Raw genomic sequence first — 26,007 nt, 5'->3', positions numbered from 1 at the left:
AAGCCATAACACAATATAATTTAGAACGAAGCAGAGAGACGCATGTTTTCCCACAAGCAGGCTTTTAAGTAATCCACAAGGCAACTATCTTCTGAACTATCACCTTCATCAAGAAATCGAAAGCAGTAGGCTTCATATCCATATCTAACCTAAATAATGATTTGATTTTAACAAAAGACCCACACCAAAAGACCACAAATAATAAATACATAAGTAATTAAGTATATATTGCAAAATATTTTTTATTGTGACAGTTCAACCAACCAGTTACCACATACTTAGTTTCGGTATTGTTTTACATACAAAATAAAACAAAAGAAATAAAGTACTCAATAATATTTATAAATTTACGCAATGTGCTGGTGGCTTCCCAGGTGTAATCGTATACATTACAAGTATTTTAAACGCAATCTTATGTTTACTTTTTTTTCAAAATATCAAATAATTTATTAACTATTTCTTATATATTTTTTATTCTTTAATATAAGTTTTTTGATTCTTTTTCGAATTAATTATTTACATAAGAATGTATATATAAATTACTGGATGTTGTTTTGCCGTTTCTATAAAAAATTTTATTTTCGCAATACGTACGATGTTATGTATAAACATGTACAAAATGGTAGCATTACGAAAATATGATATACTTATAAAAAAATCATAAACGCTTTACTTAGAAAAATATACAATTACATATCTACAACTTAATTAATATTTTTTTTCTTACTACGTACTAACTTTACTTGTGTATGTATATATGCCAATTTTAATCGTATATGATAATATACTATTTCGACTTAGCGCTAGCATAGTTATTATTATACAAGTAGTTGATTAGATTTGGTTCGATCTCCAATTTTTGCTTTAGTATCGAACTCATCACAAACTCTGTCGAAACAATCGGACACTTTGGAATGCCCTGGCGCGTCAAGTCTACACATAAATGCATATCATTGGGACACGTTACGATTATATATGACTCTGGCGATTGAGTATGTGTATCAGCGATTGCTTGTGATGTGCGTCGTTTTGCCTCAACTTTGCCACCGGATGCCTCAATCATGCGGACGATTTCAGTGCGCGACGGGAATACGTCGGGTGTTACAAAGAAATGTTTGCCAGCGAAGAGCGTATTTCGTACGCTTGAATGCAGCACGGTATCTAGATGGAATTTTAGATTCTCATCGACAGGTATGTATTGTATCTTATACGGTTCTGGCGATAGGAAGCGACCCGCTTTGGCACTGTCCACCAACCAAGTTGATTTCAGAACATAATTCACATGACAAACGGCTTGAATTAGTTTACAAGTGCGACTTTCGCGTGTCATAACCAAGAAGGTGGCTTCCTCTGGATTTTCCACAACAATACCACCAAGTGAACTGCAATATTTAAAAAATAAGTTTTAATAACTTTTTTTAATTATAAATCCGAAAAGTTATTTTGAAACAAAATAATATTAGATGGAATAATATTGATTAATAAATAATTTTAAAAATATGACAGTCTGAAATATAGATTGACAGTGAGATATATTTCTACTTACAGCACAGCTTTTTTCAGCGATTCTGGGTCGGCAACCTGCGAAAATATCACCTTCGGTGGCTTGTCATTCTGTGGGTATTCGATACAAATTATGTTTTCGGGTATTTCTTCCTGATATGGCGAGATTTTTTGACGCTTTGCCTTTTGCTCGGAAAATGGTTCGGCCAAAGAACGTTTGACACGTTCGTGTGCTTCCTGTGTTAGATTTATAGGTGCCTTCCAAGCAGCTGATAATTAAAACATAAAAATGATGAAATAGTAAATAGTACAGTTGTGGCAATCAAAAACATTGAGAAAATATCTTTATGTTCATAAATTCAATATGACTTTACTCACACATCAATTGCGGCACTAGCGGATAGTCGATTCTGAAGGGCGCCACCAGCGAATATTGCTGATACTTTTGATTTTCATACTGCGACATTCCACTCAGATTTCCAATGCAAATATCTGCCAACCAAATGGCATTTACAATCGGTATATTCCATTCTTTAGCAGCGATGTATTTGTCGCCTTCGGGCTTCTTACAAATCAACACTGTGTTGTGTTTCGACAAATATGATGTGTATATTGCACCACACTCTTCTACCATTTGTTTAATGCGGAAACTCTCCTCACCTTCGAAACCGTATGTCGAAATAATATGCCTTTCCAGCGGCTTTTGATAACCGAATTGGCTGGGGAAAGGTAGATGTAGTGCCTGCCATGGCGGCAGCAACTGTTTCTTGAAACAGATATCACTTAACCAGTAAGCGGTTATACAGCGTTTGGAATCTCGTAAAGCCTGCATAACTACGCCATGACGTTGCGTGCGACAGAGCACATGTGTGACGCGTTGGCAATAGACGCGTTCAATATCGCCGCCAAACTGCCGTATAGTCTCCATCCATATGGGTAGTTCATCGGCGTCAGTCTCGTCATATTCCACTATATAAAAGGTACAGCCGACGAGAAAGAGGTCAGGCGGCAACTTTAGATTGGGATTATGTCCGTAAAATTGCGGACGAGCTGGCGGCGGCATATTGGGGCGGCCCTGTATAAAACCAGCTGGTGTCATCACGCCTTGTGGCGTTTGCTGGGTTTGAGGAATTTGAGCCACTGCAATTTGCTGCTGCACCCCGCCCGCAATACCCAAGTGCTGTGGATGTTGCTGAGAGCCCGCTACAACAATTTGTTGTTGACCGGCACCCGGAGTCACAACATGTCCACCCGACGACAGTTGAGTCTGCAAAACTGCACCCGAACGCCGCAATTGCAATTGTTGTTGCTGAAGCATCATTAACTCTTGGGGAGTGCGCGGTTGAGCGTTACCCACCACGCTCTGCAACAGTTGCGTACCTGGTGGTATGCCGGGCTGTTGCAAAGCTGCATTATGTTGCTGCGTCATCAGTCGCAATCGCCCCGCAGCAGTGTCCTGCTGTTCCAGCACAACGCCCCCCGGTCCAATTTGTTGTTGTGGTGATTGCTGCGGTTGCTGCTGCTGTTGTAGCATGACACCGGTTTGCGACGCGTTGCCAGCGACTACCACTTGATGTTGTATTATTTGTTGCGGATGTTGCTGTAACGGTTGATCTGTAACGGGAGCACCACTCGCTGATACGATCATTGTTTGTTGCTGTTGCATTTGAATAGCGCCACCGTTGTTGTTGCTCAAACGACTATTTAGCATGTTCGCTAATGCAGTTTTTGTTTTCATATTCATTTGCTGTTGTTGAGTCTGTTGCAAAACCTGTTGCTGCTGTTGTTGTGGAGTTCCACCTATTTGCTGTTGCGTTTCGGCCGAGCCCATAACCACCGGCCTCGATGCAAGTGTATTCATTATGTTTCCGCCAGGAGTTGTTGGTGTACTAGGTGTAGTCGGCTGTTGTTCGTTGCCCATTGTGGGCTGACCGCCGGTCACCACTTGGATCCCGGGCTGCTGTTGTTGTGGTTGCTTTTGTGGTGTCAATTGTTGTTGTTGCAATTGTACTTGCTGCACTCGTAGTTGACGCTGTAGTAGCATTTGCTGATTGGCGTCGGTGGGATTGAACTGAGGGACATTTGCTGTTTGAGTCGGCTGTGGTGTTTGGGGACTACCAGCAACAATTTGTTGTTGTTGCTGTTGTTGCGAAATCGGACTTAATCCGGGGGCTGCACCGGCGCGTACAACAACTTGTCGCGCACCTTGCTGTTGCAACCATTGCATTTGTTGTTGCTGCGTGAGACCTGCGGGCATTTGACTCTGCACAATGATGTGAGTACCCGGTGTGGGTGCGCCTGCGGGTCGTTGCAACGCGGTACCCATTGCAGTGGATACAACATTTGGTGCACCTGGACGCGCTTGATATGGCACTTGCTGACGAAACATCAGGCGCTTTTGATTTTGCTGTTGCAATTTGGCGATATATTCCATCTTTTTCACTGGATCTAGGGTCATAAGATGTGCATGAGTCTTGTCATCAACTTGTATCACTTGCCGTTGGGGGTGTCCCTGCAATGTAGTAGTACCAGGTGGTAGGCCCGGCTGTTGCCATTGTCCCGGACGTACAGCACGTATGAATTGTTGAGGTGGTTGTAAGTTTCCCAATGAAGAGTTCGTCGCAATCACCTGTGTACCACCGACCACTACTTGAGATTGGGTTGGCTGTTGTTGCATTCCAGCGGGATTCGGTTGTTGTTGTTGTTGTTGTTGCTGCTGCTGCTGTGGCGACCAATGTGGTTGCTGTTGCTGTTGTTGTGGTGAACTTTGTTGGATAATTAATTGCTGATGTTGCTGTTGGGCTTGTGGTTGTTGTTGGGGCGAATGACCAGCTGCCATTAATTGTTGTTGAGATAACTGTTGTTGCTGAATAACCACTGTCTGTTGTATTGGTGGCTGTTGTAGTATAATTTGTTGTTGCTGTTGGGACGGCGCTCCCTCCACTGAATGCTGTTGCTGTAATGTTGGCTTTTGTGGTTGCAATATTATTTGGTTCTGCATATTACTGTTAGCAGGTATTGTCATCATTTGCTGTTGTGGAGACTGTTGCGGATGTTGTTGTTGTTGCGTAGCTTGAGTTGGCACAGTTTGCTGCTGTATTATAATCTGTTGTTGAGGATGTGGTTGTTGCAATTGTTGTTGGCCGACTATTATTGTATTTTGCTGTGGTTTACGTTGTTGTAATTGTATTTGCTGTTGTTGCTGTTGTATGTACTGTAAACGTTGAGGATTATTGATAACTTGCTGATTAATTACAATTTGTTGGGGTTGCTGAGGCATGTTGCCCGGTTGATGTTGCTGTTGTAGTGGAATTCGCTGCTGTTGTGGATTAAGTATGACTTGCGTTTGTGTTATCATTTGCGGCGATTGTTGTGTATGTTGGAGTTGCTGTTGTTGTTGTTGCAGCATACTATTAGACCCGTCTGTCCCTTCTACGGATTGTTGACGATGCGTATAGATTGGAGGAGGTTGTTGCGGAGTCTTAAGAACTTGCGTGGGACTTTGGGGAATTTGCTGCAATTGCTGCTGCTGATGCTGAGGGGATTGCTGCATTTGAATTGTTTGTTGCTGTTGTTGTGGCGATTGCTGCATAGGATGCTGTATTATTTGTTGCACAATTTGGGGTTGTGCTTGTTGTTGTTGTTGTTGCTGAGCTGTTAAATTTGTCTGATTAACTATAACGACGTTCTGATTATGTTGGTTTTGTTGCAATATCTGTTGTTGTTGTTGCATACTGAGCTGTTGAAACTGCTGTTGACTAATAATAATCTTCGACTTGTTTGAAACCGTTATTTGCGTAGGGGTACCGCCAATACCAATTTGTTGTTGTTGTTGTTGTTGCTGCTGCTGATGCTGCGGGGATTGTGGTGGAATTTGAATTTGTTGGCTTATTACCTGATGCTGTTGATGTGGTTGTTGTTGTGTGTTAGATTGCTGTATGTTAGGACTCATAATTTGCTGCTGATAATTCGTTGAAATACCAGTCACCTGCTGCTGTTGAATAATTTGCGGTTGTTGTTGAACAATTTGCGGTTGCTGTTGAACAATTTGCGGTTGCTGTTGTTGTTGTTGTTGCGGCTGCGACTGTGGTTGTGGCTGCAGCGTTTGTTGTATGATGCATACTTGACCCCCTGACATGGTCATTTGTTGCGGTTGACTAAATTGCATTGATGCCGGTTGTTGTTGTTGCTGTTGAGCCTGCTGCAATTGCTGCGGCTGAGGTGACATTCCTCCGATTATCATGCCAGATGACTTCTGTTGTTGTTGCTGTTGCTGCTGAACAATTAACTGCTGTTGTTGTTGTTGTTGTTGTTGCTGCTGTATATTTATCAAGTGTTGCTGTTTGTGTTGTGCTTGTTGCTGTTGTTGTTGCTGCTGCTGTTGTTGTATATTCATCATGTGACTTTGTATTAGCTGCTGACCCTGCACAGTGGATGTGTTGATAACATGTCGCTGAGCAATTATTTGGTGTTGCTGATTGCTGGGATTAACCACAATTTGCTGCTGCACCTGAGGTTGTTGCAAAGGCGATTGCCTAGCTGATTGGGGTTGTTGTTGTTGAATTTGCATGTTTTGCTGTTGTTGCTGCTGCTGTTGTTGTTGTAACGCATGTTGCTGCTGTAATGCCTGTTGTTGCTGTAATGCTTGCTGTTGCTTTAAATGCTGTTGCCGCATTATTAATGATTCGTGATTTGGACTTGGAGCTGACCGACTGAGCACTTGTGCGACCTGAACGGGATCAGTTGGATCTATGGGCTTCATTTGTTGTAACATCTGTTGCTTTGTTTGTTGCGTGCTTGGTGTGGATTGCTGTGTTTGTGGTGACTGCGGAGCAGAAATATGTTGTGGACTTTGTTGTTGTTGTTGTTGAATCCGCTGAGGTTGTTGAAATGGTTGCAACGTTTGTTGTTGTTGCGGTGACATCATTGGCTGATGCTGTGGTGAACCCATAGCACCACCTAAACCTTGCGGCTGACGCTGCTGTCGATTTTGCATTTGCTGACGCATTTGTTGTTGCTGTTGCTGTGGTTGGGGTGAGTGAGGCGGTGGCGTCATTTGAAGAGCGGGTGACTGCCGAGGCGATTGTGGAGGCATCATGCTACCACTACTAGGGACGTGATTTTGCTGTTGTTGCAATGAAGGCGATTGTGATTGTGGATTTTGATTTAATCGTGGAGACTGTTGCATTTGTTGCTGTTGCTGCTGTTGTTGTTGTTGCTGCTGTTGATGTTGCTGCATTTGTTGTTGAAATTTCTGTTGTTGTTGTATTAATTGTTGTTGCTGATGTTGTATTTGGCGTTGTAAAGCCTGTTGCTGTGGTGTCAAACTCTGCCCATTTTGTATATGTTGCTGAAGTTGCTGCTGTTGTTGCTGAAGAATATTTTGCTGGTGTAATATATGTTGGTGTAACATTTGCGGCGACATTTGCACTGTTTGTTGTTGATGAGGTTGCTGTGATTGTGGGGACATCGGTATGGCGACATGCTGGGGAGATTGATTGGGTGGCTGAGGTGTGGTGCAAGGCGTTCTAGGTGCCGGAGTATGTCTACCACTTGGAGTTTGCGGCGTCCGCGGTTGTGTTATGTTAACACCAACAGCTGTTGGTGTTGCAGTCGGAGTGCGTGGGTCGGGCAGCGGTGGTGGTCCACTTGAAGTGGGTGTAGATGGAGCGGTACGGGGTTGAGGAGGAAGATTAGGATGATTTGGTGGTTGTGGTTGGGGAGTTCGTGGTGTTTGTGGTAGTTGTTGATGTTGTATTATTTGAATGTGATGTTGTGGACTCTTGAGATTTCTCTGTTGTTGCAAAACATTTCCTGGTCCCATTTTAGTTTGCTGTTGCAGTTGAATTTGCTGCTGGGCCACAACATTTGGTACTATTTTTTGTTGAACAATTATTTGTTGAGGTTGTAAAGATGGTTGTTGTGTACCACCTAAAATTATTTGTTGTTGTTGCTGTTGTTGAATATTACGAGGGCGTACAAACACAATTTGTTGTTGAGGATGTAATTGACTTTGTAATTGAGTATGTTGTTGAGGTTGTGATTGCACTTCCGTTTGTATTTGGGAAACAACAGGATTAGTATTTAATAAAACTTCAGGCAGTTGATTGTTCTCATTACATCTCGTGTTTTCTTGCAATTGGGTTGCTGGGGGCTTATTTAAATCTTCTCCTGTATTTGTACTTGTTGAAGGAAGGGTAGGTGGAATGTCTGGTAATGGCGGTAAAGAAGCTTGCAACTGCGATTTAATATTAGCAATGCTTTCCGCCGCATCGGCATCATCTACACTTCCACCAATTGTATTATCAATACTACTTACAATACCACCCATATCATCATCATCAAAACCTAATATTGTCGATAATGTTTGCTCAACCGAGTCAACCATATTGCAATCAGATGTGTTCGTAGTTGTAGTTGACGCAGTAGGAACGGAGATTGGCATTTGTGTTATTGGTTTTGTTGCAGAAACGTGATTGTATGATGTGGAGATGTTTGTCAATTTAGGTACACTTTTAGGCTGGTCTACAATCTTGAGCAATCGAGGGTGGTAACCATCACAACTCAAAATTTTACCCTGTTTTAAGCAATCAAATACCCAGTCAGGGCTAACAATATTTACAGATCCCTTTGTTGCACGATTATAATTATTCCCTCCTATACTACCGCATATTAAGTGTGTAGTACTCAAGTCGGCTGCGGTAGTGACTTGAGCGCCATGAAATGTAAGAATAGCGTACAAACATTTAAAGTCTTCACTTGACAAATTTGTTACTGCGAATTTAAGTGATTTGAAAAGCCGTTGTATGCTTGGATCAAATGCTTTCGTTGACGCTAAACGTCCCAACTTGGCACTGTGTACTATCCATTGATCGGTAACTGGTATAACGTTATAGAGATCCAAGTTCATTGCTAATTCTTCTTCAGTGTAGTTTGGTGCACACACCAGATGTGTAACCACATCTGATAAAAAACGTTTCGATTGTGCTCCACCATTTTTAAGCAGTTTTTCAACCTGTAATATTCATAAATAAGATCGATTTTATTTATTTAACTATTGATACCGTTTAATAATAACTAAATATAAGAAACACCCTGTGATAACTTGGCGCTCCAAATGAAAAACTATAACCAACTCGCTATCGGACAGATAACAAAGCGGGTATATAGCACCACATGCATTTACCTACCTCTTCATCTAAATTCCCATCAACGAAATATCGTATATTCGCAAATAAATTTCCACTTATTTTCAAATTTTCCATATTTTCAAACACATTTCACACAAATTATGCCTTCGCTTTTCTTTTGTTTTCCGTTTCGCACGTCTTCGTGCAGCGCTGTCGAATTTCGATCGCGACCTGCTCATTCACAATTCCACCAACTTGTAATACATAGCATTAAGAACTTATTTTCGTTCTGTGTGCTATAAGATTATGTTCTGATTTATGCCAATTCCTCGGGTAGAATCAAATGAATTATTGTAATATTTTAATATCAGTTGTTCCATAAAAACACAGCAATATGAAAAGAAAGAACGCCACTTGACCGATTGAAGAGAAAAACTACAAGATTTCACATGAAGTTAGCTTCAGTTAAATATGCAAACCGAGTTACCAGACCTTATTAAATATTTATCCCAATTAGATTTTTTATATAAAAATTTGGAATCCATATATAAACTTTTTATATGTATTTTGTGTACAACATTTGGTAAATGTTCAGCAGAGCGGCTTTTCCGAAAACGTGCACCAATTTTCACGGGAAATGTCTTAAAATACTCGTTTTTAGTTCTACTTCACGAATATGTTAGGCGCGTGCTTTTAAAAACAACTTTTTTTGGTTTTAATAGAAAAACATCGTATTTCCCGAAATCAGCATTTATTGCTGTGCGGATATTTTACATTGTTTGAAAAAGTCAAGAAAACTAAAAATTTCCGCTGAAATTTTTATACCTGGCAGCATTTTTATTGATTTTCGAAATTTATTATTTTTATAATGTCAAATAAATTTGAAGTACGGCAACAACAAATGTACAACAAAAGTTTCCAAAAATTTAAGCGTCTTCAACTCGTAGCTAAATATTTGTGTTTTTCCCCATGTACATTTTACTGGAACTTGAATAAGTTAATTTATTAAAGCAAATTGATAAATAAGTGAATTGTGATATGTGAAATTAACATTCGCTTTGTTTTTATTTCAAAGATTTCTTTAAAATGTTGTCGAATGCGTGTAGCAGTGTCAAATAATGCAAATTATGCCAGAAATTACTTAAATTGTTACAGGAATCAGTTTCTGTCTGGTTCGAAATACAAATATATTTATACTTAAAGGAACAGTAGCTATAAAACTACTTTCAAACAATACAATATTAGTCAATATGTCTACTTACCGTGGTGTAAATTTTCACGATTTGTGTAGGGTCTGCACGTCCCATACAGAGCAACGTATCAGTATATTTTCAGCTGATGGAAAGAGCAAAAATCTTTGCACTAAAATAGCCGATTGCCTGTCATTGATGGTAAGTTTATACATGTTAATTGCATGACACATTAAAATTCAGTGAATTTAATTTTATTATAGGTTGACGAGAAAGATCATCTCCCAAAGGTCTTATGTGTAACATGTTTGGGACAGGTGGAAGAAATTTATAAATTTCGAAATATTTGCAAAAATTCACAAAATGTGTTGAGTGACTGTTTAAAGCAAGCTACGCAACATAGTAGCGGGAAGATCTACATAAAAGATGGTATAGCAACGAATACTGGCAAGAGTATAAATGTTGTGTGCAACAACACATCTAATATTCGGTTGAATGGTTGTACACCATCCACATTAGACGTAAACAACACCCCGCAATATACAGCACTAACACCTCAGCAAAATTTTTCTAACTTGGGCTCAATTTCCACTAACAATGACGTGCTTAACTCGATTATGCAGTCGATCGGCATACAAGTAATTCTTAAATGTTGTCAATTGATATATAAGTATACATTATCCAAAACTTTACTTATATTTTTAGCAAACAACGGTCGCTAATCAAGCAGATAAGCCACTCATACAGGAGTATACCATAACAATGGATAGTAAGGGAGCTTTGAAGACTGAACCTGTACCGTACAAATCCGATACAACTCCTGTGGCAAACAGTTTGCAACAGCCGGCTCCACAGCAAAGAAAGAATCTCTCTATGGATTGTGATCACAAGTATGTAAAATAATTGAAAAAATTCCAACAGCAACATATCTTTAAAATTTCTATATTTTCAGAGCAATAACTGAGTTTCTTAAAATGAAACCAAACATAAAAGTCACTCCCTTAGGAAAAAATAATAATAAAAAAATAGGAGAGCAACAACAACCCCAACAGTTGCAACTCCAGTCATCACAAATCATAAACCAACAAGATCAGCACAACAACACCCAGCACATTCATATTCAACAGCAGCAACCCCTATCGCAATCCACAACAGCTGCCGCCAGTCTGCAATTACAACAATTGCAACAGCAGTTGCAACAATTTCAGTTACAACAACAGTTGCAGCAACAATTACAACAAATCACATCTCAATTACAACCACAGTCTACAATCACTCTTGGTCCTCCACCTACACCTGCCGTGGAGACAAGCCCAAGCAAAAGCAAAAAGCCTAAACTAAATTTCGTCTTAACCTCACCTCCTTCACAGACACTTACGGCTTCATTACCACAACTATCAATGAATGCTGGAACACAGCCCCCACAAATACAATTACAATTGCAAGCACCTCAGACACAATCTCAGGCTACTGCGGCGACACTGCTATCAAACTTGGCACCATTTTTACAACAGCAGTCAGCACAAACGCTCAATTCGTCGAACATACTGCAAACAACAACGCCATCAACAACACCAACAACCCTAGTAACATCGCCGAATAAGTGTTATCTTCCTATAACTATCAAGGACGAAAATTCGGATCAACAAATTGTGGCCCATATAGATGCGAAAAACTTTATGCTCCCTACAACATATCAATTACAAATGAAAGTACAGCCACAGATCGCTACCGTGGATGGACAGCCAATTATGCAATTGGCACCGACATCTATACCTGCCACCCTGCAGTTGGCGGCATCAGCTTTAAATAGCCAATCCTTTCAAACGATAACAGGTAATATGCTGCAAACAATTCCAACAACTATACAATCATCACCACCACAACAACACCAGCAGCAGGCACAGGTGCATCAACTTTCACTAAAGCAACCAGCGGCGCATGTAACCTCCCAACAAATAATTCGGCCGGTAACACAGTGCACTAACGACGTCGCCACTTCGACAAATGAACAAATAGAAGACTTTGTGCCGAATAAAAATGATAATAATAAACAGTTTGCAAAACAGATGGAAAAAGTGATAAAACAACAGAAATACAGACTTTCACAGCAGGCTGGCAGTGGCAATATTGAAATAACACCAACAACAAATTTCACACAAGAAATGCAACAAGTGACAAAACAAAATCAACAGCAACAAAAACAACAAAAACCAAACCCGCAGCAGCAAGCACAAGAGTCGCAAAAAGAAGAGCAACAGTTGCAGGCACAGAAGCAACTACAGGATGTGGTAACATTACTAAGACCACAGTCACATAACGGCGGAACGGTGCAGCGCGTAACGAACAAATCAACAATGAAGACACAACAACAAAAAGCGGCGTTGCAACAACCACCAGCGCACGCATCAATGCAAACGAAAATACCTATGTTGCAGAAAAACGATGTCACAATCAGCCGAATAAGCAATACTGCGCAAACTCAACAGCAACAACAAGACCAGCAGCAAGCCTTATTGAAGCTTCTGCCTGCAACCACACTGGATGTAAAATCGAAAAACGCCAACGGCGTTGGGACGCAAATACAGCAACAACAACCTCAAATGCAATTTACATCAAAACAGCAAGATACTCAATCACAACAAAATCAAACATCAAATGCTCCGTCCACCCAAAAAATAATGCGACAGACAGAAAGCGTTTCATCAATACAATCTCTGTCACACTTTCACACGCAACAACAACAATCCTTGAATACAGCTAACGATGCAGCAGCAAATACAAGACCTCCACAGCAACAGCAGCAGTTTTCTGCGAATTCCACCGAAAAAGACGATACGAAAGTGAAAACCGAAGGTGTGTCTGCGCACGGTGTAGGTCCAAACGGTCTGGAGTGTAGCCAATGTGGACGCGTCTTCAAGAAGAAAGAGCATCTAACTCAACACGTTAAGCTGCACGCCGGCTTACGGCCCTTCAAGTGCAAGGAGGAGCAATGCGGAAAGGCGTTCAGTCGTAAGGAGCACCTAATGCGTCATGAAATCTCACATTCAGGTCGAAAACTATTCAGTTGCGACGTGTGCCATAAACCATTCTCACGTAAAGATAACCTCAATAAGCATAGAAGGTGGGTAAACTTAGATTTGTTTCATTTTAATCAGAAACAAAAAATATCTAATATATTTCATACAGAATTCACACAACTGGCACAAATCTCTATAACTGTGAAATATGCAACAAACAGTTTGCTGTGAGAGCCTATTACGAAGAGCATAAGCAGATGCATGAAGATGCCACATCTGCTGGCATCGGAAATTCAAATCAAAAGGTATTTGGTTTTGCACAATTTTAACAATTTAAAATATTATTCATTTTTCTTTTATTATATTGCAATAGGCTGAGAAAACAACAAATGGGCCTAACACCATCAACACAGATGTGGCTGTGCCACATTCACAAGTTGCCAGCAGACAGCAACAACAAACGCAATTGCTGCAACAAACTCAGCAACAGCAAACGCAACTGTTACAACAGGCGCAGCAACAACAAACACACTTGTTACAACAATCACAACAAAATCAACAACAAGCACATTTGCAGCAGCATTCTCAACAACAACAGCAAACCCACCTGTTACAACACTCTCAACAACAACAACAGCAACCTGAGTTGACAGCTATACCGCCGTCATTAATGTCAACGAGTCAACCCCAAACACAACAAATACAAATAGTTCAGCATCAAGCGGGCAACACACAATTTCAGCAGCAGCACCAACCACAACACATAATGCAATTACAATTGCCGACAGTTGTAGGTGCACAGGATTTGGCAGGCAATACTATTACCATAACACAGTCGCATGATCCAACACTGAAAGCTACAATCGGCAGCCATGATGCGACGGTACTGAATCTGCCTTCGTCACTGGCGAACCTCATGCAACTTAGCCATGCACAGTTTGTAAACACAGCCACTGGTCAAATAATGGGTCATATAAAAATTGAGAAATGATTGGAATTACAAGAATTTTAAAAGACACATTCACAGGTCATACTTAAAATTACAAATTATTTTAATGATTTTTTTTGCTACTTACATCACATTTAAAATGTGCGTGCACGAAATACTTAAAAGCTCATGTAAATAGAGTTTCAAAGGAAAACATGTTATTTTTTATTTAGATACATTTTTTTAACCAATTGTTAAAAACATTTGTGGAATATTTACACCATTATTTATTAAGACATAGTCTTAAATCACATTTTACATTTGATTTTACTTCATCCCCTTATTTTTTAATTTGTTTTGGTTTTTAAATTTTTTAATTTATTTGGATTTTATAATTTTTTTACTAATTTGGATTTTAATTTTTTTTTTATTAATTTGAATTTTAAAATTTTTAAAATTATTTGTTATTATTAATTGAATATACGTATGAATACTATTATTCATTTGCAAAATTCTTAGCACTCAAATTATAATGTTAAAATTTTCCGAATTCGCTAGTCATTTGAATATTACCTTTTTTAGCATAAAATCAATTTGAGTACTCAACTTCGGTATTGATCGTAAGTCATTAAGTAAACTTGTTTAAATTTTAAATATTTTTTATATGAATATACATATATAATTAGAACAAGCAACTATGCAGGATGAACTGAACTGAATTTTATGAATTCTATAAAAAAAACAGATACTCATACATGTAGATACGTATTTCAGATATATGAATAACATAAACTAATTGTAAAACTTAGTACATTTATTCATGTTCATATATTAATATTATAGCTCCGTAGAAATGAAATGCCATAAAATATTTTAGTATTTAAGAAGACACAATTAAAATGATTAATTTTGTAAATCTCTATCATGTTCATATTATATGAATATAAGCAATAAATCCCGATCATATATGTACGCTTGTATGTATGTATATGTGTTTTAAAAGACTTGCTGGCTACACGTTATTATTGTATATAGGGAAATAAATAGTTTATACGGGCATATTTACTAAATTATCTAATTTTGAGGTTATGTGTACGAGGTGTGTTCTAAGGAGAAGAGAAATTTTAAAATTTCGCGAATTGAACGCAAAAAAAACATTAACTTCGGCTACACCGCAGCTATAATACCCTTCACAGGTGCATATCTTATAGCATAAAAATGTATGAAAAGATCTATGTGTTGATTTTGATCGGTCAGTTTGTACCGCAGCTATTTGCTATAGCGCTACCATCTGAGCAATATGTGCGCAGATTGTATCATTCTGGCAGCTACATGCTATAGTAATCTAATATGGAAAATTTGTTCGGAAGCGAAGGAATTTTATCGAAGCTTTGATATTGAATAATATCCATGCCAAGATTTGTGAATACATCAAATAAAAAACTTTTCCATACTATACATTAATTTTGATCGTTCAGTTTATTTGACAGCTATAAGTTTGGCAGCTCATGTTGAAGCTGTTCAGATTATGCATTTTGTTGCAAATTTTGGGAAAATTATATCTGTATGTATGTATATATAGAGTATGGCTATTAATGCACCGCTGTGTACCTAAGTAAGTGGAAATTCTTTACCTGTAGCCATGTACTGTATGTTTGTATGGCTAAATCTGTATGTTTATTACTGTGAATTTCTGCAAGGTGGAATGCTAATATTTTAGCCAATTCTATAAACAAAACTTTGCTGATTTTTTGTTTACGTATTTACTTATGTACATATGTACATATATAGATTTACATACGCCAGCTTGGCTATGAATTTACAGTATCCATTTGGCGTTAAAACTGGAGTATAAACATCATTCATTCTGCTGTAAACAATTTAAGATTAAAAACAGACAATTTCTTATGGAATGAACAAATGAAATCACAAAACCAAAATTTGCAAAGTAACAGTCTATGGGAAAAAGTATTAAGTTCGTTTGATGGTAGACAAGCGTTAGGAATGGAACTAATACCACTAAAATAACATTTGATACGAAGTGCCATACAATGGCTTCAGTGGTGAGCAACTACCTCCACGGCATACATATATAGCATAAAACGACTATTATAATACAAACCGATTTGTAGACATTCATACATATGTATGTATGTCATATAATCCCACAAAACAAAATATCAAAAAAGACTAATTTCATTTGCGTAATAACATTTATAAGGCAAGTTTTATTTTGAACTTTTCTATTATTAATTATTTTGTTAACAAAACATTTTATTTTTTCTTTTGAATTATTACATACGTTTATATAAAATTAAATAGCATGCACTGAAAGGCAATATATACACAAAATTATTTTGAATACATTGCGAATATTACGTTAAATAATTCCATACAAATAAATTATGTTCAATTATTTTAAAAACTGTTAATTTAAATGCACTCGATTTTTATGAGCAGTTTATATTTCATTTTATTAATCAATCAATAAGTGATTTAAAAATTTTTAAGCATTTTTAATTCCCAATGTTGTTGTTTCGATAATTATATATGTAAATAATTTAAGTTATAATTTATAAATCTCTTTAAATTTTTGTAATTATAAAATGTTTACTCCATAAATAAATAAATATTACATATGAATGTTTATGAATATTGGCTTCTTTTGAGTGCATGGTGAAAATGGCGTATTAGAACTACATACATATACGATTATAATTGTACAATAATCTCAAATTATTTGAAAATTATTTCCAAAAACTATTATAGAATTTAAAAAAATACATGGCAATAGTTCTCATACAGTATTTTAAATGTATTATTATTTCTTTGCACATTATTTAATAACATACATATAAATTACAAACTATTGTTTTCGTAGAATATCTTAAGCTTTCTGAGCACATTTTAATTGTTATATGGTTTTTTGCAACTTGAGACGAATAATAAATAATATCTAACGACATATACCTACGCAAAAGTACGGAAAATTTACTTTTTAGAAATTTTTGTTTTTCTGTATACGTCATATGTATATTAGGGTGGGTCAAAAAAAATTTGAATTTTTTTCTTTTGGTTGTCTCTTGCGATCGCGCAAAAGTATGCGTTTTGCAATTTAAAATGATTTTTTTATTGAGTTATAAAATTCTTAAGGAAAAAGTTGCCTTAAAAAAATTAAACTTGAACCGTTTATATATTATAAACTCAAAGATTTACCAAAAAATTGTTATGGATTTGTTTTGAAGTGCACTCAATTTCCTATAAAATATACATAAAAAGAAATATTTTCATATTTTCAAGTACTTGTAAGCGAGATATAAATTTTTCTAACTGATAATAAGAAAAAAGAAAACAAAAAACTGTCAGGCGTTGGACCTCTTCGTTACAATTAAGAACTCATAATTGGAGAGACTTGCTTAATGGTGTCTAAGCACCTATTATTCAGAGTAACAAGCGTAAAAATTTGGATTTTTTTTTAACCACCCTAATGTGAATTATATAGAAAATACTTCAAATAATGGACAATGTAGTAAAGTAAAGTAAACACTTTTTATATAATATATAATCTATAAAATATTTTTTTTGACATATTTTTCTTAATATTTTTTAATTTATATTATTTTTTTATATAAGTAAAATAAGTCAAGTTGCAGATTTTTAAAGCTCAAACTTTTATTTCAAAGCTTTGTGTGCTATTGTTTGAAATTTAAACTCTTTCATTATTGCTTACAAGAAATTCGAGCGTTTACAAGGCAACAACGGTATTTTTATAAAACTGCAACAACTTCAACGTTTTTTTACATATATATATATATTTTTTATAAATGTAAGTAGTTATATGTAATATTTATAATATTAATATTGATCTTTGGTATTTAGACAACACTCAATCGCAAAATTGTTAGTACAGAAAAACAAGAGTTTTTAAAACACAGTTGTCGAATATTTTAAATAGAATACTTGCGGCTCATGCTTAGCGCTAGCTTAATCAATACTTAAGAACTTAGATGGCAGCGGCGCTTAATGCGTTCATGCAAAAGTTATATCAATCCCACTTGTACGGAAACGGGTATGAGCAGTGCTAATCAAATGGCGCGGTGCATGGACACACATACACATATGTAAATATGTGTACATAAGCATGCGTTTTGTGCATATTTTGGTTGTTTAAAAACTCAAACAAACTGCTTAATGCAAGGCATGGTTGCGGGAGGGGGCGCGGTGTAATTGACTTGCCACGTGAGATCTTGTAATGCCAGGGATTCGTGCCATAAAACGGTATGCTGCGCCTGAGATTAAGGTAAATAAGTGCCAATGTTTAATACTTTTCGTTTCATTAATACTAAAAAAGTTAAAAAAAAAATTAAAAACTAAAACTGCGAAATTAGTTATCAAAAGGAGATTCGTAAATAAATAAATTCAAGTGAAAAAGTAGTTGAATTATTAACAAAATCAACAGAATTTATAATATTTTTTGCTGTTGCATGAGTTCAAGCTTAAATAAGGAAATCAATTCAATCAATCAATCAAAAACTACGCTTACTAGCATTTCTTCCAACCACGAGCGGTTCAGCGCGATGTTCCATTGCAGTTGCCATTGCTCGTGCAACAACTGCAACAGCAAGAACAAATTGATTACTTTTTGGCAGATTTTGCAATTGCGAAAATTTGTAATTGGCGCCTAATTGTAAGAGAATGTTAATTGTGTGACTTTTTCCACATCGCCACACACTTGTACCGATTCGATGAATTGCAAATCGATCTGGGGTTCATAATGTGTGACAAGATTTCGGCCATCTTCGGATACCAAGTACACATAGATGCCGTCATCTTGGAATGCGAATTCTAGGGCGAATTCCGGCCCTAAAAGAGAATATGAATGTGGAAATGTGTCAGTAGTGTCTGCTATTGTGTTATTGTCGATAAAGCGGTTGCTTATACTATCGTTAATAGCTTTATTTTTGAACCGACCATCAAATGTATCAAATTCAGTTTCTTTTCTGTTCTTCCATTCGTCGTCCTCTTTATTATCCTCAATAAGCTTTTGATGAGCCAGGTCCCAATTGAAGCGATATGTGACCGATTGTGGATCCTCGTTGGCCTCATTCGCGAAGTTTATGGAAAATCTGAAATATTTGAAACAGTAAAGTATTAAATATCAGGCAAATAATAGCGGGATGTATTTTTAAATTTAGATAATTAGTTTTTAAACATATAACTAAACAATAAATTGGGTAGTCGAAAAACTCTTTTCGTATTTTGTCAATATATGTCGTTGCCGTCGTATATCTCCAGTGCTACCAATCACATTGTATCATACCATATAGTGTTGGAAAGGTGAGATTTTAAGCTTCATTTAACCAAAAAATTAAATTCTGGGAAGTTAAAAAAGGTTACAGCTGTTCAAAAATGAGTGAAAATAATGAAGAAATTCGCCATATTTTGAAATTTTTGTATTAAAAAGGGAAGAATGCCACGCAAACCACCAATGAAATTTATGAAGTTCACGAAGACGATGCTGTATCAGTTCGTGTAGCACTACAATGGTTCGCTCGTTTCTGTTCTGGAAATTTCGAAATTTTGATTTACACCGAAGAAAGTTTCACAGTGATGGAATAATGTCTATAAAGGAAAAATGGGAAAATTGGTACATATTTGTTTATTTATTTATTAGTATAAATATAAAAAAAGTTGAAAATTTATTAGAAATACGAAAAGACTTTTTTCGACTACCAAAAAATTGCCACATAGTTTCCATTTGAGTTTTTGAAACGTAACACTATGGTAATATTTTCATTTTCAAAATTTTAACCAAAAACCTTACTTGTTTAAAAAATTTCATAAAACGCATAGAAATTGACGTCAAATTGACGTCTGACAACAGGTGACTCGAGTCGACTTGGTTGGCGAAGCATTAAGAAATGTATAAATAACTAAGATATGTACAATACATGAAAATATATTATATTTACGAAAGAAGAGCAAAAAAAGTAGCATTAAAAGTATTTTCACCCAAGTCATTTTTGTCATAGCAAAGGAATTTCTAAACAAAAAAAAAACAAAAATCTTCACCGTGACACTTTAGCACGTAACATATGTACATACATATGTATATGTAGTTATGTTCACAAAAATAGCAGTCATTGAAATCACTTTGCCATAGGTCCAGGAAACCGGCTGTTTTGGCAAGAGCGAATAGAAGAGAGAAAGGTGTTAGATAAATGGCTTCAGCGGGACATGCAAAGAGGTGCTTGCTTAGTGGGGACTCATTACTCGCAAGACATTACTATATGCATGTCTAGTATGACCGGGTCTTTTAAGGATAAGTAGGAATTTAACCTGCTACAGTATCCGGAACGAAGTTGCGAAAGTCGAGCTCACGGTCTGCGATGATTCCGAGTACAACATTCACTGGCAGTTTGTTGATGGCTCCGCTGTGAATGAGGTTCTGTACACGTTCGTTGTGTCGGAAATCGGTATATTGTAACATTTTGTCGACGCACTCTGGAAAGGTTCCTTACATGTCCTAAGAGACGGCTCCGCTTGAAGCAGATAACTGCAGGAATGACTTCTTTGACTTTGTCTACGTAATTATTGACCGCCCGGCCGATTGCCTCGTAGTTGGCTAGCAACGTTTCTTTGTTGTTGTAGCGCCAGAAATCTAACGTATCATTGTCTTTATGCCAGATGCTAGCGACTTTAAGAATAAGCAATCTTTATTAGTCTCTGAGTTTTTATTCAAGTCATTAATATTGGTTTCTCTCCGTTCGTCTGTTTGGAAGAAAACATCAACTAATAATAAATACTTCCATAAAATGAAGGAATTTGTGCTTAAGAATTGACGATTAACAGTCAGAGATCTTACTGGAATATCGTGACAACGGTGAGCCGAAGCCGAAAAAACCACATCGAGGCAGGTCAAAGATAAAGGCTATGTTGACAGTTTTCTTCAATTAACGAGGTGTGGTGCACTACAAATTTCTTCCGACCGTCCAAACGGTCAACAAGGAAAACTTCTGGCTATTCAGCAAACTCAAACAACCGCGCCGGGGAAACCGTTTTGAGTCAATTGAAGACATTAAACGTGAATCGCTACGCACATTGAAGGCTATTCTGAAATTCACTTTAACAACTGTTTCGTAGGCGCAACACGCGATTATTTTTAGAAAAGTAGTTTCCAAAATTTCCAAGTTCTGTGGTTGTGACTCAAACGCATGAGCCATTAATCACAAAACACAACATTTGCGATACAGTGCGTGCGCTCCATTCATAGTAATGCGCCTACAAATGGATTACACATACATACATACATATGTATATACCTACATATGTATGTATATATTTATATGCGCCCCCATTGTGGAGTCTAGACCAGTTTTCGAGCGTGTTGTTGTTTTTGCGGACGCTTTACCGGCACGTGCTTGTCAAAATTTGTATACGTTTACTTATATATGTATGTACGAAAGTATGGCAGATGTAGAGATGAAAGTCTTTATTAATCCCATCATAGCAAATTCGCTTTATTATTTAGCGCTAATTTGCTGGCATAAATTAAGAAATTATTACCGCCGATTTAACAAATTAAATAGCGAAAATGCGTGCCGAATACTTATGTATTGAAAACACAGCAGCCATTATTCATAGTAATCTAATTCCATTTAGGCATGATTTTCTACATTGTGAACCACTTTTTTATTATTATTTTTTAATTACGAGAATAAATTTTTTGCCATAACTGAAATTATCATAAATTTAATAGCGAAAATGCGTGCCAAATTTTTATGTATTGAAAAAAAAATGCAGCCCAATGCAAATATAGTGATTTATGTAGTAATGTAATTGCATAATTTTCTACATTTTCGACCACTTCTTGGTTAATATTTTTAATTGCGGGTATTAATGTTTCCCAATAACTCAAACCACAAAATACTAATGGCGAAATCGAATATTTTTTACAAATTCAGAAGAAGAACGTTTCCTGCTTATTTTCTTATCACGAACGAAACGATTAGTTCCCCAGACGAAATTCTAAAAAACGTAACATTTGTTTCTACTTTCATTTCGCCAAAAAAATGGAACAAAATCAGAATTACCTATCGGCGTTCTATACCCATGACATCATTGCCAAATTAAACACATCAAACACTCACCCATCAACACAGCCTAAGTCTTGAAATTATAATTTTTTTTTTTATTCAATGGATAATGAAATCACAGCTTTGAATTCGATGAATTCAGCGGGGCAGATTCCATCTTAAAGAATTCGTTCATCAACGGCTGTTGAGTGTTTTCAACACATACACATTTATATGCATATGTAGTAGTTATGTATAATGACTTTAACAAATGACCAAGTGTTTAACCAATGACCATTCTTAAATTTCATTCACCAAGCCACTTAAGCCACCAAGCTGATAATTGCTATTTATGTACATATGTATGTATGTATATGCTTTCGACATACTATACTTTTGAGTTAACTTTTCCTCGAATTATTTATGTGAAATATGACTTACATACATACATATGTATGAATGTAGGTTTGGATGCAAAAAACTTGCCTTGGAAACAATTAGATGTACAAGTCATATACATACATACATACGTACATACATATATGTAGGTGAGTTTGAATATAGAAGTATATGAATTTATGACTATCAAACTTTTGTGATAAAGCGCCTTATCATAATACAAATTTTATGTACATACATACATATGTATGTATATTATTATCTCTGTGATTTACACATACCTCTAGGTGGGGTTTCATGTCTGCATTTTTCCCTATCTGTCGAATGTTCAATTTTCTTTAGAGCATACATAACCACACACATATCTATATATGTATGTACGTACAGAAAACTAATATAATTTAGACCATTACACATTCGAATGATTTATGTATATTTTCAGGGCGTACATACATATGCGTGTGGCTAGTTACTCAACTAATTTTTAGACAATCAAAAGCATAAGTCGGTCCCAAAGAATAACAAAACGTGACCAGTTAAATGATGAAATGAAAAATCAGTTAAAGTGGAGCAATCGTAATACAAATACGCTGTAAGTGTATAGGTAGATATATTTATTTACATATGTACATACGTAAACATCTCATACGTGCTGAGAAGAGCACTTAAAACGTAAGAGCAATATATGTAAGTATGTATATATTTCACTTACACACCTGTACCAAAGCATATACTTACAGTGCAACGATTGTAAAATGCATTCGTTCTTCAATAAACAGTTCACATTTTTGTGACATTCTTGCATACATATGAGTAAATGTCCGTAAGTTATTAGGAATTTAAGTCACCTGATTTCTAAATCATACGTAGACGTGCAATATCGTACAAGAGTAAGATGTTCAATTAGTTTACAAATGCCTTGAGTCAATTATCAAAGAGTATTTAGTATATCGATATTATTAAAATTTCTTAGTATAATTACTTTTTGTTAAATATTTTCTATAATTTCCCTTTCTTGTGTATATACATACACACATTTGTAGCACATATGGCAAGTACATTAAAGCGGGTCGATTTACAGGAAGTCAAAAAAAGAAAAAATCGTGTATGGATCATTCTGAGCAACTTTTCTTAAGAGACTATGTCCAAAAAAGAAAGTTTTCCATATAACAACTGGATTTCCATAGTCGCCGTTCAAAGCTACATATGTACATTAGAGTGGTTTGATTTTTTACTATAAGTTCGCGTATGCGTAAAACGTTCTACGGATCATTCTGAACAGCTTTCCCTGAGAGACTATGGGTCTAAAGCCGGTTTCGAGCCAACGATTTTTAAGGTGAAGTTTTTTGGGTTTCTAAAAATCTGTTTGTAAGTCTTCGAGATATGCCAATGAAATTTAATATGTAGGTGCACATTCTATTGATCATTTGTCGGAAACGATCAGTTTGTACAACTAAAATATATGTACTATATATCCCTCATACAACCGGTTATTTAGTGTTTTGAAACTTCGACTTAAAAAGCGCTGTCTCGAAACCCATTTTAGACCCATAGTCTCTTAGACAAAATTGTTTAGAACGCTCCGTAGAGCATTTCTTGCATACGCGAATTTATAGTAAAAAATCGATTGCTCTAAAATACATCTAGCACAATTTTCATATAACACCATGAGAGATATGTTCAGGTCTAATAACAAAAACGCAAATTCACTAATTTCACATATTTTCTAGGTCGTCAAATTTCTTTTTACATTCACTTATTCCGCTTAAACGCATGATTGCAATAATTTTTGAAATTAACTTGATTAAATAATTTGTAACCAATAAATACTTGTTAATAACATTATAAAGGCAAATTTTTACGTCTTTGTGTTTCGAATTGAAAGGTTTAAAGTCGTTCAGTTTCGAATTATCGCAAAATAATGAAAATATACAAAACCGGAAACAATGAAATAACTCTGTACACACATAGCCACATACACATACTTGTATGTATTTAAATAAACAGCCGCTGTGCAAATATACTGGCATATTTGGCAGAAATATTTTAAGAACACAAATAACTGCTTTTAATACAAGTATGTATTTAATTAAGTGGTTAAAATTTTTGTTTTCAATATAATCGTAATTTAGAACTCAATTTTGTCGAAATATTTTTAAATATAGAAATTTTTTGCACATTTCAAAGTTACTTCTTATAGAAAACTAAGATCGAAATCGAAAATCTTAAATCGAAATATTGCTTTGAATAAAAATAAAATCAATTTATATGCAGCATACAGGCATTCGTTATATTAAATATCTGAATAAGCAAATTTTCAACAGCTTTTGCTCTACTTACTCTTCTGCATGTTCGCTTATTCTTCCACTGATTTGAATTTTATCGCCTGGCTGTGTAGGTTGAGGCAGAATGGCAATGAACTTCGTCGAAGACATATCGATTTTGGTTTATTTAGCTTTCTTAAATACCAACCAATCACTATTATTAGACTTTCTTCAAATTCTAAAATTATTACGTTTTACTCAGCACTTTAGTACTTTTGTAAATAAAGCGTATTAAATATAAATTTACAGTTTTTTGGGTTTGTTGTGGTCTGTAGCGTTGCTATGCTTAATCAGATTGACAATTAATGACGTTAAGGCACACTTCGCGAATTTTTTACATATTAATTACGCGCACTAGGAACTGATTTGTCTGCGTCGGATGTCGTGCACAAATACGAGTATGGTAAATATTGTGTGTGAAAACGGACTATTCGCTTCGACTGGCAAATGAACACTGGAAAACTTCACCACGAAAACCGGCTTTAAAAACGTTAAAGAATTTTTGATTTCATTAACTAATAGCAAAAAGAACCATTACGTCACAGTGGAAGAATATAAATATTTGTTGAGTGACGTATGTACATATATGTATGTATGTGTACGTTTCGGTTTTGTCTCGTGTACTCGAGTATCCGCCTTCGTTGTGTTTTCCACAGCGCGTGCAAGATTTCCGCTTGCCAGCAGAATTTTACTTCTCTACCATCACTTTAAACCTGACACGCTCGAATTTAGTTAAGTACTGAGAAATCAAATTTGGCTGCTGATGGCCACATTCAACAGCAATGCTCGCCGGTATTGAGATACAAATTTGCTCTTGACTCTCTTATCAAATAGGTGGGCAAGTAGAGCAATGTAGATTTGCTGCGAGCGGCTGCCATAGGTTCGAATGTAATATTTAGTTGCCAAAATGCCCCATTAAGTGGGGTTTCTGTGATTGAAGGAATAATTAATGCGGTATGAATAAAAACAACTTTAACACACTTTAGCTTTATTTGTGAAGGGTATTATGAAGTTTCGTTGCAATCGATGTTAACGGTTATTCTTGTTTTTTTTCACTCATTTAATTAGAATTATCACACTTATAACACATGTGTTTTATAAATCTATATTCAATTTTATATAGGAATTTTGCAAGCATATGGCATTGCAGTAAAATGCTTTACGCTCTCAAATCCAATTTAGTAATTCGAATTCTTCCGCTACATGTGAGTTCTCAACAGTCTATTTGAGATAGAGCACAGAGAAACCAGGAATAGAGGAGCACACACTCATTTTGGCAGCAATTAATTCATGATTTTACATTAATTTGTACCTTGATTGCCTGACCTATGTCAATGGTCTTAGCATATGCACGTTCTGCATTAGTATTGTAGTAGTATACACTGATGTATGCTGTATGTACATACATATATGTATGTATGCCAAAACTGCCCCGTAC

The 26,007-nt window shown here is 36.2% G+C and overlaps 3 protein-coding genes and 1 long non-coding RNA gene across 7 annotated transcripts; 2 read left to right on the top strand and 2 right to left on the bottom strand.

Annotated features, from left to right (window-relative positions):
• Nucleotides 1-217: 217 nt before the first annotated feature.
• LOC126751420 (nuclear receptor coactivator 6-like) lies at nucleotides 218-9,060 on the bottom strand. The gene is made up of 4 exons (XM_050461667.1): nucleotides 8,694-9,060; nucleotides 1,882-8,518; nucleotides 1,547-1,772; nucleotides 218-1,382 (listed from the first exon to the last, which is right to left on the bottom strand). Exons 1-4 carry the CDS (start codon nucleotides 8,766-8,768, stop codon nucleotides 788-790), a joined length of 7,533 nt encoding a protein of 2,510 aa, XP_050317624.1. The 5' UTR covers nucleotides 8,769-9,060; the 3' UTR covers nucleotides 218-787.
• Nucleotides 1,094-1,500, top strand: LOC126751451 (uncharacterized). Its single transcript, XR_007665887.1, has 2 exons — nucleotides 1,094-1,191; nucleotides 1,271-1,500. It is a non-coding gene; the product is annotated as an uncharacterized LOC126751451 (long non-coding RNA).
• Nucleotides 9,061-9,534: 474 nt separating the features above from the next.
• On the top strand, nucleotides 9,535-14,775 carry LOC126751426 (putative uncharacterized protein DDB_G0271606). The gene is made up of 6 exons (XM_050461685.1): nucleotides 9,535-10,024; nucleotides 10,087-10,461; nucleotides 10,529-10,713; nucleotides 10,776-12,947; nucleotides 13,013-13,148; nucleotides 13,217-14,775. Exons 1-6 carry the CDS (start codon nucleotides 9,884-9,886, stop codon nucleotides 13,832-13,834), a joined length of 3,627 nt encoding a protein of 1,208 aa, XP_050317642.1. The 5' UTR covers nucleotides 9,535-9,883; the 3' UTR covers nucleotides 13,835-14,775.
• A 2,694-nt stretch (nucleotides 14,776-17,469) lies between these two features.
• Nucleotides 17,470-25,304, bottom strand: LOC126751446 (uncharacterized). Of its 4 annotated transcripts, none has more exons than XR_007665885.1 (3): nucleotides 24,586-25,304; nucleotides 18,315-18,897; nucleotides 17,470-18,113 (listed from the first exon to the last, which is right to left on the bottom strand). XR_007665885.1 is itself a non-coding variant. In XM_050461718.1 (3 exons), exons 1-3 carry the CDS (start codon nucleotides 24,678-24,680, stop codon nucleotides 18,453-18,455), a joined length of 432 nt encoding a protein of 143 aa, XP_050317675.1. In that variant the 5' UTR covers nucleotides 24,681-25,304; the 3' UTR covers nucleotides 17,470-18,452. The 4 variants fall into 4 exon arrangements, 2 of the variants coding, with proteins under 2 accessions (XP_050317675.1, XP_050317674.1); XR_007665884.1 differs by having other exon boundaries at nucleotides 17,470-18,060; XM_050461718.1 differs by having other exon boundaries at nucleotides 17,470-18,634; nucleotides 18,743-18,897.
• Between the last annotated feature and the right edge of the window lie 703 nt (nucleotides 25,305-26,007).

This window comes from Bactrocera neohumeralis, chromosome 2, assembly GCF_024586455.1.
Source record: "Bactrocera neohumeralis isolate Rockhampton chromosome 2, APGP_CSIRO_Bneo_wtdbg2-racon-allhic-juicebox.fasta_v2, whole genome shotgun sequence".
Taxonomy (NCBI): Eukaryota; Metazoa; Arthropoda; class Insecta; order Diptera; family Tephritidae; genus Bactrocera; species Bactrocera neohumeralis.
This window is presented reverse-complemented; position numbering and strand designations above follow the sequence as displayed.